Source organism: Falco naumanni, chromosome 4 (genome assembly GCF_017639655.2).
Source record: "Falco naumanni isolate bFalNau1 chromosome 4, bFalNau1.pat, whole genome shotgun sequence".
Classification (NCBI taxonomy): Eukaryota; Metazoa; Chordata; class Aves; order Falconiformes; family Falconidae; genus Falco; species Falco naumanni.
In genome coordinates this window covers 99,678,127-99,691,624 of record NC_054057.1, presented here as the reverse complement: position 1 = coordinate 99,691,624, position 13,498 = coordinate 99,678,127, and the positions used below count along the sequence as shown (strand labels likewise).

At 49.5% G+C, this 13,498-nt stretch overlaps 1 protein-coding gene across 3 annotated transcripts in view; it reads left to right on the top strand.

Moving 5' to 3' along the window:
- The first annotated feature begins 1,191 nt into the window (after positions 1–1,191).
- Positions 1,192–13,498, top strand: part of MTMR14 (myotubularin related protein 14) — a 34,355-nt gene continuing 22,048 nt past the window's right edge. For 2 of the 3 annotated variants that reach the window (XM_040590207.1, XM_040590206.1), the window contains exons 1-7: positions 1,192–1,343; positions 1,418–1,563; positions 6,677–6,785; positions 7,822–7,897; positions 8,624–8,684; positions 9,235–9,357; positions 9,879–9,952. In XM_040590207.1, the coding sequence (XP_040446141.1) occupies positions 1,224–1,343; positions 1,418–1,563; positions 6,677–6,785; positions 7,822–7,897; positions 8,624–8,684; positions 9,235–9,357; positions 9,879–9,952 (709 nt within the window). In that variant the 5' untranslated portion in view covers positions 1,192–1,223. The remainder of the gene's footprint in view (positions 1,344–1,417; positions 1,564–6,676; positions 6,786–7,821; positions 7,898–8,623; positions 8,685–9,234; positions 9,358–9,878; positions 9,953–13,498) is intronic. The other variant, XM_040590208.1, reaches the window with a different exon arrangement.

Genomic DNA, 13,498 nt, shown 5'->3' with positions numbered 1-13,498 from the left:
GAAGGCGTTCATCCCCCTCGACCCCGGCTACCGGAGGGCCTCCCCGGTCGGGCAGCCGGCCTTCCCGACTCAGTGGAGCCGGAGCAAGCAGGCTGCCGCCGGCGGGGCTGCACGGGTACGGAGAGCGGCGGGGCACGTACCAGCAACGCTCGCCCGTCCCGGCGGTGCAGAGCCGGGGTACTCGGCCGTGCCGGGTCGGGTGTCGCGGGCGGTCAGCCTGAGGCACGCGTACGGGGGCAGTGCCCCGCAAAATCCCGGCCCCCCGGCCCCGGCAGCCTCACGCTGGCCCCAGAACGCCGGCGGAAACCAGAGCGTCTCGAGCCGGTTTTCTCCTCCAGGCGGTTCAGATGCACCGCGTTAGCTGCAGCTGTTGCTGAGCTCAGCTTACACAAAATGCTCCCGAGGCCTCTTTCTCTTCCAAGTCTCGTCAAGGTTCGCAGCTCATTTGCACATTAGACACACGCTGATGGAAACAACTTTGTATACTCCAGAAAGAGCAAAGGAGCTGCCTGCCGTGTGCCTCTGGCGATGTAACGGGCTGTCTGTTAACGCCGGCACGAACAGCACATGCAGGCTCAGTGCGCGACGGCGCTGGCACCATCCCCGTTCCCATCCCGGGCACACGAGCCCCTACCGCTCCCAAGCGCGCACGGCCGCACCGCCGAGCCCGTGCTACCGTTCACCTCGCGGCTGCCACTGCGCCTGGATTTGTGTGGGCGCGCACACCCCGAGAGGGGCTTCTTTAATGAACACCCGTTCCGGGATTCGTTAAGAGCAGCGCTACGGTCAGACCCGCTCAGCGGTGCCCGCCAGCGTTTGCCCCGTCTCTCTGCGGGCCTAAGCGAGCTTCGTGCAAAGCCTCGGCGCCCCACGGCTCGCAGCAGCGCCGGTGCTGGGGAGCACCGCGCGGGCCACCCCACGCCTGCGGGGCCCCGGCCGTGCGCAGCCCTTGCGCTGGGCCTCACTCCTCCCACCGCGCCCCTGACCGCGCCAGGCCCCGCTTCGGGCTCGCACCGAGAGCCAGGCGGCTACTGCCCCGCAGGAGGACTAGAGCAAACCCAACCACACCGAGCGGAACCCGTCGCGTCCCGATGACGCCGGCGGGCGAGCGGAAGGGGCGTGGCACGCGGGCGGCGGTGATTGGCCAGCCGGGCGGAAGCGACGGAGGGCGGAAGCGAGGGGTGGGGCGGGGCCATGGGCCGGCGGCGGTGAGCGGCGCGGGGATGGCGGCGGCCCGCGGCTGCCCCCCGGCGGGCTCCGGGGACCGCGCCCTGGCCGAGCTGCTGCTGGAGTTCTCCCGGACACAGTACCGCGCCAAGGACGGCGGCGGCGCCGCCGCTAAGGTGAGGGGCTCGGGAGCGGGGGGCGCCGGGGAGCGGCAGCGGTGGGGCGGGCCCTGACCGGTGGCTGTGCGCAGGTGGAGCGGATCGAGCGACGGTGCCTCGAGCTCTTCGGTCGCGACTACCGCTACAGCGTGATCCCCAACGTGCACGGCGAGGTCTGCGCCCACTACCCGCGGCACATCGTCCTCCTGGAGCGCGACGCCGGCGCCGGCCGCGACCCGTAAGGCCCCCGGTGCCCCGGTCCCGCACGGCTCATGGCCGGCGGAGGCGCCTTCGCGTTTTGTCCCAGGGAGCTTCCGCACCTGCCAGCGGCCGCTGCCGCTCCAGGCTCCCGCCGGCCGGGGGAAGCCCCGCCAGGCTGCGCTGCGGCTAATTATAGCCGGCGGTGTCAGCCGCTGGGTGCGCCGCTCCCGGGGCACCCCTCGCTGCCTGCCAGGGCTGCGATTCCCTGCCGAGCTCCCCCAGGCTCTTGGGCTTCCCTGGGGAAAGCTGCTAAGCTGAGCCTGCAGCTGCGGGGTGCGAAGGAAACGGGGTGTTTCAGGGCAGCGCCAGCTCCGCTGCATGCTGTCCTTGGGTAAACCTGAGCACAGCACTGGATCCTAATGATTGCTGCGCTACAGCTCGCCCCGAGACTCAAAGAGCTTGTGGCCAGGAGCAGGACTGTGTGATGCTCTCCTTGTCTTCATGAAGTGCCTGTGGTCTTGCTTGGAAGGCCTCTGATTAGAGAAATCTTAGTCTGGAGAAGTAGCCTGCTCCCACCGTGGTACATGCGTCAGTGAGTGTTGAGGTTTAGTGAACTAACGGAAAATGCTTGCTTGCTGTTTAGTGCAAGTCTAAGCTAACATGTTTCTGGACTTTGACCCGCAAGCTGAGAATCACGTTGGTGTCACTTCTGGCTGAGCATTACCTGCTCCCTGCAGCTCTAATGACAGCCTCTTATTTTTTATTTTCTATTCCAACAAAACCTAATGTAATTTTGAAGTCTTAATTGTGTCTGTGACAAGAGTAACACATTCAACGGGATGGCAGTCACCAAGCTCCCCTCGCACGTCCAGTCCAGCTGCTGCCCGAGGAAGGCAGACTGTCAGCTGCCATGCTGGCACGTGGACCGGGTGCTGTAGGAGGGGGTCTCTGGAAAACAGCCACAACAGATTGTCAGGTGGGAGAATTTCTGCTTGACAGTTAGATCAGATTAGAAAAGATGAAACCTCTTGCTGAAAAAAAGGGAAACAAGTCTGAAGCTGTAAATATGACTAGGAGCGTCTTTGGGGAAGAGAAACCAAACACTTCTGCTTTTCCTGTTCTTGCAAGAGGAAAAGATGCTTAATTTTTCTGACAAGTATTCAAAACAAGTATAGTTACACTTAGTGCCCTCTTTTCTTCTGAGGCTTTTGCAAGTCAGCAGTGACAATTAACATTTTAAACATTGATTCTTTCACAGTCTTGATTTGCTGTCCTAGAGAGTCATGGAAACAGGCTACCTTTCATCATTCTTTGCCTCCAGCTTCCTGGGTGATAATCTCTGTAAAAGCCACTAAGTAATTTTTAGACAAAGTCAATTTTTAGTTTCATTGTTGCACTCTGGGAACTAATTACAAAATAGAGACTGTTGCACTTCTTGTGTTATAGAACATGATAACTTCTTCCAGTAAATGGAATGCTCCCTCTAGGACTGTGGGTCTTTGGCTGCCTTTCATCTTTGTAATGTTCTTAATCAGCTGGTAAGATCTTGTTGAAGCATGCAGGATGTTTCACACCTCTGAGAATACCAAGGGGTTTTGGAAGCATTTCTCACTTACGAAAAATCTGCACTGCCCTATTGGTTATGCTGGTACAGCTGCTTCTGAAGCCGTGTGGGGCTTCAAAACCCAAACAAAAAATGGGTATTTTTAACCCAGATTGGTTTCCTGATCCTGTTCATTCTGTAGCTGGGCAGCTGGCAAGAGAAAGGATGTTGCTTCATCAAAGTTTATTAACAGTACTCTGAAATCCAGGCAGGTGCAGGAAGGGTAGCAGGAGGAATTTGGTGTGTGTTTTCAGCCTGTATGCCCCTTGGTCAAGTGCTGCTCACAAGGAGCCACAGAAAGTAGAGAGTGTGTCTGACAGCCAGGGATGCCTTCCCTGTGCTTGGAAATCTTTGGTGACCCTCCAGAAGGAGCGGGCAGGTGATGTAGGCAATGGAAATAGAGGGATGTGTGCAGTTCTTTACTCGCTGTCTTAGAGCTACTGTGACTATGCTTAATTGAAATGTCCAGATCTCAGACATGGGCCATGTCTTTGGTTTCACCTGATGATCCTGTTGTGTGCGTGCACTCCAAAAAATTATGATCACAGGATCACAGCCGCATGTAATCTAACAATGTGAGACTTTGTTCCAGTGCTGTATGGCTACTGAAAGAGAAAGATCTCTGCTTCAGGCCTGTCTAAAATATACAGTTGCCAAAACAGTTGCTTGTTCTTATAGGAAATGTTTTCCTTGCATTAAAAAAGATTGATTCAGGTTTGGTGTCTGATTTTGGAGGGGAGGGTGGGCATGAAACTAATGCCAAGGTAAGGTTGCATAGCAGTATCTTCTGGAAAACAAACTTCTGAAGAACTACACACACACACACACAAGTCCAAAATAAAAAGAATTAAGATACACATAATTCCTTCTACTTCATCCCCTACCTTGTGCCAAGCAGCCTTAATGATGTTCTGATGTTCTTTCACACTTCTATTGAAGAGTGCTCTGTTCTCTGAACTGTTTTCAGCAGATTTTACTCCTACCTATGCTGCATTTAATCACTTGCCCCTGTAAGAGCATTGCACCAGTTCCTCAGAGCAGCCTTTCCCCTTACTAGACTCAGCACCGCTATGTTTACTTATCATGTTTGTCTCTTGCTGAGGTTTAGCTTTACTGACAATGATTTTTGAAATGAGAAGATCCAAGAGCCCTGTTTGTAGCACAGCTATGATGGAGAGCGGAGCAGGTCTCCCCAGTGCACGTGCAGGCTTTCCAAGGAGCAGGTGTGGGAGCGTGGGAGAAGGGTTCATCCTACCGTGTCCCCAGTGGGGCACTGGGCTTCCCACTCGCCCTGTGTCCCAGATCCCTGCCAAGCTGCTCAGACTCATTCCCCAGGGCTGTGGTGCCTCTCCAGAGAAGGGCAATTAGTGTGCTGAGAGGTGAAACCTGTTGTCTCAGCTCCTGGGGACATGCTTCTCTTATAATTTCTGATCTTCCAGGCATTTGATTTTTACTGAATCCCATCTTCTGGACTTCGAAGCACTGCCATGGAGCTCTTCTGATAGCACCCTATGAAAATTCTTGTTTCCCTCTGTATTTGCTTTTGCAAAGGAAACATAAGGACAGCTGGAGCAGAGTGCAGGATGTATCTCTTTAATTACGTGTGTTCATTTAAAAACATTCCCACAAGCAAATCTATACGTCAGAATCTCTCATAGTTTTAAAACAGTTTGGTATGGGAAATTATACACCAAGGCATCTCTTCTCAAAATGCTCACAGGCCGTTCCTGCAGCATGTGTTATTCACATGCTCTGCGAGGAGGGAAACAGATTGTGGAGCAGAGCTCTTGGCTGTTTGCAGTGACAGCGAGATCAGGCACATGCTTTTCTTGCCTGCACACAGTCTTACATACTCCTGTACAGAGTATATTGCATTAGCATTTTCCTGTCTTTTCACTTAGCACCTTCGTGTCCACAACGGTTAAAGATCAGCCGGGGTTCTTGGTTCTTGTTCTTTAAGTTCTGATATATGTCAAAGCTCTTTGGAGCTGGACAGCCATAACTGTTGTGTATATAGGGAAACACAAAATATCTTAAGCCTCCACTATGAATTCTGAGAATTAAATCCTTTTTTAAAAAAGAAAAAGTAGGATTTGAAGGTCTTTTTTGCTGTTTCCCTGCTTCCACTGGCACTGCCTTGTATAATCTTTTCCACAAACAGATCAATTTCCATGTTAATAATAGAATATTTTTTTTAATCCTTCCCAGAATGGCATCTGTGGGTAGATTGCTCCACACTGTCACTGATTCTGAAGCTCAGCAACTTTCTTTTGACTTCCAGCATAACAGTATTAATTTGTTCTTAGGCCAGCATTGTGCTTTTGAGTTCTTCTCCCTCTGCATTGTAAGTTCTCTCATTTGCCGTCATGTGTATATTCTGTCCTCACTTTATCTGCTCTGCCAGTCAATCCATGGTGGTTTCTTTTGCAGCATAGACTGTCCCCTGGCCATCCTAATCATCTTTCTGTGCCTTTTCAGGCATGGGTGGGTTGCTAGAATCAAATGCCTTATCTCAGCTGGGATCCTGGGTTCTGCACAGTAATGCTGGTAGTTCTCCATCCCACTGGAGAGTTTTCCATGATTGTATTTGTCCCTTTTTTCAAACTTCCCATGTTGATAATGGGCAAGTATCCAGAGATCAACCAGTTCATTTAGGCTTTTCTATTGAGCTCTACTGGAAAGGGCTGACTGGAAATTCTTGTTAATCATCTCTAAGCGCATGGCCATGCAGTTTTGTATGTCCAGTCTTCATCTGGTTTCTATTATGTCAGTCTGGATGCTTCTTCGATTCCTTGTGGAAGCTAGCCCACCCTGCACTGACTGTTCCTCCTGAAGGTCTGTAATTCAGAAGTCCGTTTGGATTCCTATCAAATGTAGACTGGTACTTGGACAGCAATTTTAACTTGTTTCCACAATGTCTCCAACTTGGAACACACTTCTATTTTTAAAAAAACCCAAATATAATTTAGTTATGCAGATGCAGCTGACATTAACTACCCTGCTTAACCCACTAGCTGATTTACAGTTATCTAATTACCCAGCAACACAAATGCTCAAGTGACCAGAAGTAAAGTTCATTGAGTGTTCAAGCTTTGATTATCTATTTTATTTATTTTTCCTTGTAAAATTATCGCTCTGATAGTGAATTCACTCTGATGGTAGTGCTGAGCTTCTTTTTGATGGAAAGGTGGTGGGGAGGAAAGTAGAACATGTATTTTTGTAGACACTGGCTTGCTCTGGTAGTCCTTCATTAGTAATCCACCTTAGTCTGTAGGAAACCATTCTGATGGTACTGCTCCTGAAGATACTTGCTGTCATGTACTGTGCAGCTGGCCTTTCAAAATAAAGAAAAAGAGACAGAAAAGCGTCCATACATATTGTACAGCTGTGGAAGCAATTCTAAAAGAAGTATTCTCTTGCTTGCTAACTTCAGAGCTGGCTTCTAGGCAAAAGGGATGGGGATTATGGCCCAGGGTATCTGTAGCAGCTTTGCTGAAAGACATGTGAGAGGATGCTGTGTGTACTGAACCAAATCTCTGTCCACTAGGTTTGAGAGCACTGTGCAGGTTGGCAAACTGCAGGACCTTATCAACCGAAGTAAGATGGCGAGGTGTAGAGGACGATTTGTTTGCCCAGTCATTCTGTACAAGGGAAAGGTAAAGCTTCATGGGTTACCTGTCTTAACTTAGAAAATAACCTTTCTCCCTGCCATTCGAACTGTGCAGCCATGTCTTCAGTCAGTTGTCACCTTTCTGAATGCTGTAAAAATCTGTTCTTAGGTCCAAGCAGGCAGCCTGTAGTAGGAGGTAGCATTTGCTGTCTAGGCTGCATAAATCATTTGTGGGGACTTCAGGTTATTTTAACCACCATGTCGTGAGCATTGCAGCAAAGAGCTAACATTTTCTGTGTATGTATGTCCCTTCTGAAGGACCAAAGATAGTTGGTCTTTGAGAGGGGAGAGACAACAGTTGTCACTTCCTGCCCCTTACTTTTCCCGGCGGTGAGCTCCTTTTGAGTAACTTTTCTCCTTAAAGATAGTTTCCCTTGTCTGTTCCCTGGGGATGCAAGATTGCATAAATGGTCTTAGGAATGTGTGGACTTGTCTGCAAGGGGATCTGTAAGAAAGTGAAATTGGTTTCATTTTTATGTGGATTATTTAAACTGTATTGAAGTCCCATAGGAATAGTCTCACTTAGCATTTAAGAAGCTTAATTTGGTTTTCTTAGTTCAATTTAGAAGCGCTGTATGAATAGCAAAACCATACCTGTGACAATTTTAATCTAGCTTGACTGAAGCCATCGTGGGATGAACCTGCTGACCTTTTTCTGCAGGAGTGAACTGCCCAGAGTCATACTGGGACCATTCATAATCTTATCCACAGCAATGTGGAAACAAGGCTCAAGTAGGGTATTAACAGAGCATGGAAGCTGCTAACTTGGCAGGAAATGACTGTGTTAGTGAATTGGAGAACTGGAGATGAAAATGTGATTTAAAAACTAGCTACAGATAAAGGTAATTGGGAGTCTGATGTTTTTGGAGAACTTGATCTGGACCAGGGTTGCAGGGGAGGATGCTGAGGGGCGGTAGCTGTAGGTACCAACCATTTCTAGGTAACATGAGGGAAAACAGGCATGAGACCTGGTAAGGGAAAGACCTGGAGCATGTGTGGTTAATAATAAAATCTTCCTCCAGCATATTTGCAGATCAGCAACACTGGCCGGCTGGGGAGAGCTCTATGGGCGCACTGGCTACAACTATATCTTCTCAGGTGAGTGAGGAGCCGTTTGTTTCTGCCTGGTAAGGCCTGTCAGTGCTGGGACAGTGACCTGCGCGTGAGAGCAAGCCTCTCCTGAGAGCCAATGCAAAGCTCTGGCGTGGACCTGCTTGCGTCAGGCCCCACGTAATAGAGCAAAGCCTGAAATCTTGTGTCTGTTTCCAAGCACCATAGTACAGGACGGAGTGCTCATAAGAAGCAGTGACAAAAGAATTTGAGGCTGAACAGGGAGTTATGGGAAGCATGTAGGCAAGTAAAGCAGCCCAGAGGATTTTGGGCACTGATTCCCAGACATCAGGGGTGGGAATAATGGAAGAAAGAGGGCGAGAACTTGCTGTTGTTTGACTAATCCTTGGGAATTAAATCCTGCTAATGGTGAGATATACTGGACTCTAGGGAAAGCTCTTCAGGAGGGTGTTGAGTGTCTGTAGTGTGGGATCTGAAGCCTGGCTTAAGTAAGGACTGTGTAGCAGTATTGGGGTGTCCTTCTGGCTGTCAGCAATGGGTTTGACCTGCCTAGGTCCTTTGCAATGACAAGGAAAGAGCAGGCTACATTAGAAAACAGGCTTTTTAGGAAGAGGAAATGTGGGGAACTACTGAGAGCACTCACATGTGGAGAGAGGGTACCAAACCATGACCTTTCTAGGCACGTACATGTCTTGTCAGTTTGGGGGTTGAGTTGGTTTACACAAGCTTCAGCTCTTAATGCCTTTCTTGCAGGAGGTTCTGATGATGCTTGGGCAGATGCAGAAGACATTTCAGAGGAAGATTCTGCACTTAGGTTTGTATGCATCACTAGGATGGGGAAAAAGGAGTTTGTACCAAAGCTGTCTGGCTCAGCCAATCAGTTCTGCTCTTTCCTAGGCTGGGCTTTGGGTACAGGCTTGAGACCGTCACCAAGCTTGGAGTCTTGCTTTCCTTGCTTTTGAAAGAGTCTGGAATGCTAATAGCTGGCTGAACCCAGTGTAACTGAAGCCTGCTAATCTCTTGCCAGAGGGAAGGGCTGGAGACAAAAATAATATATTGCCATTTAAAAAGGTATTTGAATTACACAGATGCGTTTACTTCATCAAAAAGTACATCTGCAGGCTGAAGAAATTGTTCTGTATATTACGTGCTTGTTGCAGGACAATGAGATGTGGGGAGGGACCCTAAGCACAAAGTTTGCAGTATCAGTTTGTTGCAGAGTCTGACTGATCTGTGGAGACAAGGCTTGTGCTGTGCAGCTAGAAGCGGTTTGGGGAAGAGCTGTGGCAGTATTGTGCAAAGAATCAGACTCAGCGTGGTGAGTCTTCCGTGCTCATCTTGCTTTGCCTTGTTCTGTCTTGCAGAAATGCAGACTCCCAGCTGTTTGACAAGGTCAGAGGGCATGACATCAAGCTGCTTCGATACTTGTCAGTCCGATATATCTGTGACCTGATGGTGGAAAACAAGAAGGTGAAGTTTGGCTTGAAGTGAGTCTAGGTTCATTTGTTTTTCTGCAGGCTTTGGATCGCAGCTAGTGTAGCCCTTACATGTGAATTGCTATTGAGTATGCACTCAGCATTCTGGGAGCAGTCCCTGAAGGAGATCAGTTAGCTAGTGCTGTAAAAAGAACCACAAGGTTTTAGGCCAGAGAAAGCTGCATCAACAGGCAAGATAGCTGCTTTCATCTGTCTTCTGCAGTCTGAGTAGGTTTTCTCCATAAAGCTTGTGGTGCTGCGACACTCACCCCTTCAGAAAGGGGAAAATAAAGGACCTCTCTGCTTGGGTATAGGAACAAAGGGAGGTGTTTCTCCTGGTATTTCTCTCAGGGAAAAGCTTTAGTGGTTTTGGGCTGTACCTAGTTTATTGGGATGTGTTGAGTAAGTTCTGCCCCACTCACTACTGAGTCAAGTCACTGTGCAGGGAGACGTGAGAGGTAGCTTTTGGGTTGCTAGTATCTCCATGAATAATACTCTACAAATGTCTGATGTTTTCCTCTTGTCCTGTGCAGTGTGACGTCTTCTGAGAAGGTGGACAAAGCTCAACGTTACGCTGATTTCACGCTTCTCTCCATCCCATATCCAGGTACAGGACTGATGTCCAGAGGGACTCCCAAGGGACAGGTGACAATCCGTTTCTGGGGACTGGGAGCTACCTGTGTGTGTGTGTGTAGTGAAATGACTGTGGCTTGCTGAATATTTCCTGTGCTCCCTCTGGAGAGAAGCTCTTTTAATCAGAGAACAGTGCAACAAATCTGGATGCTCTGGTAATGTGAGTCAGCATTAGGCACTCTTTGAACTAGCAAAATCATTTCTCAGCAGTTCTAATTAGTTCAAGCATGGAGAAAAAGCCCCAGAGGTGGAGCTGGGGTCAAGATGGCCTTTGACACCCCCACAACTCCAAACTACTACTTGGTGCAAGATACATATCTTGCTCTGTGTTATGTAAACCCCTAATTCCTAAGAGTATTTTCTAGTCCTGGTGTTTCAGAGCACCACTGTAAGATATCCTCAGTGCTAGGCAGAGCTGTTAACCTGAGCCTGCAATGTACGACTGATGCAGACCACTCAAGCCTGTTCTCACTGGCTATATTGGTCCCTGTGCCTAGCAACCACTGCTGGGTCACTTGCTGCACTCTTAAAGATGAGCTGAATATTGCTGCCTGCCTGCTGATGTCAGGCTTGGTGATAGGATTGGATGTGAGACTGCTGTGCTTGAAGTCTGTCTGCAAGAAAGGACTTCTTTCTCCCTTGTGCACCAGGAAATGGAGAGGAGTTAAAAAAAACAAAAACAAAACCCAACAAAACTGTTGTGGATGATCCAAACCCAAACTTCTCCTTGATTGCTAGTTGTTGCCCTTAAATGTATTTTCTTTTTTAAAAAAATGACATGTATTTCCTTTCATATAGAAATGAATGACAACTCAGAGAAGCTGCATGAAGATTTCTATTAAGTTTGCCATGCAGATTGCCAAGGTGTACAGAAATAAAAGTACTGCTGGTTTCTGTGGCATGTGGCACAGATCTATGTTGCTGCCATATGCCTCGCCATGCCTAGAACATGAGAGAGACAGTGTACACAGGTCTTTTGTAGGATATGTAAAGAACGAGGAAGATATAAGCTGTAGCGTTGTTACTGTATGGGGATCTGCATACTATATGCAATATCCAGTGATGGTCCTTCCTCTTTTGCCATCTGGGACAGCTGCTTTCTTTTAGCAGCTCTTCAGTGCTACAGTAGAGGTAAACCTTGTAAAACTGGAAATTCTGCCTGCAGATGCTGCCTGATTTCAGCAGTGCTGGTCCATAGAGAAGTGTTGTCATTCTGTTAAATCTAAGACATACACATCTAAGGATGAGCAACACATTTAGTGATCGGCCAAGTGCCGTGATACATTCTTACTGATGTTTCCAGGTTTGCATTACAAGATACTCTGTTTTATAATTTGTCTCTAAAGTTACTCTGAGATCCTGTTGCCTTAGGTGAGTGACGCAGTGTCCAGACATAGAATCTTAGCATTGTTTATGTTGGAAAAGACCTTTAAGATCATACAGGCCAACTGTTAACCTCACGCTGCCAAGCCCGCCACTAAACCTTGACCCTAAGTGCCACATCTACAGGTCTTTTAAATACCTCCAAGGATGGTGACTCCACCACCTCCCTGGGCAGCCTGTTCCAGTGCTCGACAGCCCTTTCAGTGAAGAAACTTGTCCTGACATCCAACCTAAACCTCCCCTGGCGCAACTTGAGGCCATTTCCTCTTTCCTCTTGTCCTATTGCTTGTTACCTGGGAGAAGAGACCGACCCCAGCCCAGCCCAGCCTCCTTTCAGGCAGTTGTAGAGAGCGATAAGGTCCCCCCTGAGCCTCCTCTTCTCCAGGCTGAACCACCCCAGCTCCCTCAGCTGCTCCTCATCAGATCTGTGCCCCAGCCCCTTCCCCAGCCCCTGCCCGGCTCTGGACACGCTCCAGCCCCTCAGTGTCTGTCTGGGAGTGAGGGGCCCAAACCTGAACCCAGGGTCCGAGGTGCGGCCACACCAGTGCTGAGCACAGGGGGACGGTCACTGCCCTGGCCCTGCTGGCCACACTGTTTCAGGTACAAGCCAGGATGCTGTTGGCCTTCTTGGCCACCTGGGCACACTGCTGGGTCACGTTCAGCTGCTGTCAGCCAGCACCCCCAGGTCCTTTCCCACCAGGCACCTTCCCAGCCTCTTCCCCAAGCCTGCAGCGCTGCGTGGGGTTGGTGTGCCCCAAGGGCAGGACCCGGCACTCAGCCTTGCTGAGCCTCACACAACTGGCCGCAGCCCATCAGTCCAGCCTGCCCAGACCGCTCTACAGAGCCTCCTGCCCTCAGGCAGAGCAACACTCCCACCCAACTTGGCATTGTCTTCAGTCTTACTGAGGGTGCACTTAATCCCCTCGCCCAGATCGTTGATGAAGATACTGAACAGAACTGAGCCCAGGGGAGCACCCCTGTGCCTGGCCGCCAGCTGGATTTAATTCCATTCACAACTACTCTTGGGGCTCAGCTATTCAGCCAGCGTTTTACCCAGTGAAATGACTATCTAGGGTGAAAGACTTGGGTTAAAGTGGGGTATTTGTAGAAACTTTTGTGTTCTGCAGTGCAGAAAAACCCTCTTTTCCATTTGACTGGTAGTTGTCATTTGTAGATGCCTCTACTTACTGCCATAATCCCCCCATTCTTTGCTTTAAGCTGTTCTTTAATTGGAGTTAAATCTCAACTGACAGATTGCTTCCTGACTCTGTTTTTGAGGGCTAGTGCTGTCCTTCCACAAAGATTTTGGTTTTTTTTCTTATTTTGCCGTTGGTGTTACTTGTGACTTGCAGGGTAGGAATCATTGCCTGTGCTCAGTGCCTGGCACAGGCATGTCGTGGTAACGTGGGCGCTGTGGCACCGCTGGGACACACACGGTACATCGGGAGAGGTGTTTTGTGTAGCCTGCAGGCAGCCGCAGTGCTAATGGTGCTGCTCAGCTGTGACTAAGTGACTGCAGTTTGCAGCAGAGACTTCAAATAGTTGTTTTGAGAAGAACAGAGCCAAAGGATGAACTTGAGGAGGGGAGGGCTTGGGCGAAACCTTGGAAGTGGTTATGTACCTGTTTCCTTCAGACAGGGCGATTCACATGTTTGAAAGAGGAGACTTAAATGTGAGAGAAATCACAGCCATGTCTGACAGAGCCCTTTCTTGTTACCTGCAGCAGATGCCCTGTGAAAGTTGGCTTTCCCCAGGGCTCCGCCAACACCTCCTTTTGCTGGTTGCTTCTCACACAGCATGACAGGCTGATGCCTTAGATCTGTGCAAAAGCCAGTGGCCCTGGAAGGTGTAGCTCCTTGGTGAAACCTCATGTTTGGGAAAGAATGAATTCAGTGCCTCAAACTCCACGTTTGCTGCGTGTTTGGAGTTTGCCCTTTGCTGTGTGAGCGTGTTCACTGCCGAGTGCTCTGGGTTGTTGCTGCTGGGAGGCTGTGCTGCACCCTATACTGATGATTACTGCTCTTCTCTTCCTGCAGGCAGTAGTTTTGATTGGTCTGGTGTTCTGGAGCCTGGGGCTGCCAGCACTTCCAGTCCCACAAGGCACTTCAGTTGTTAGATATCAGTTAGCTGAACAGTT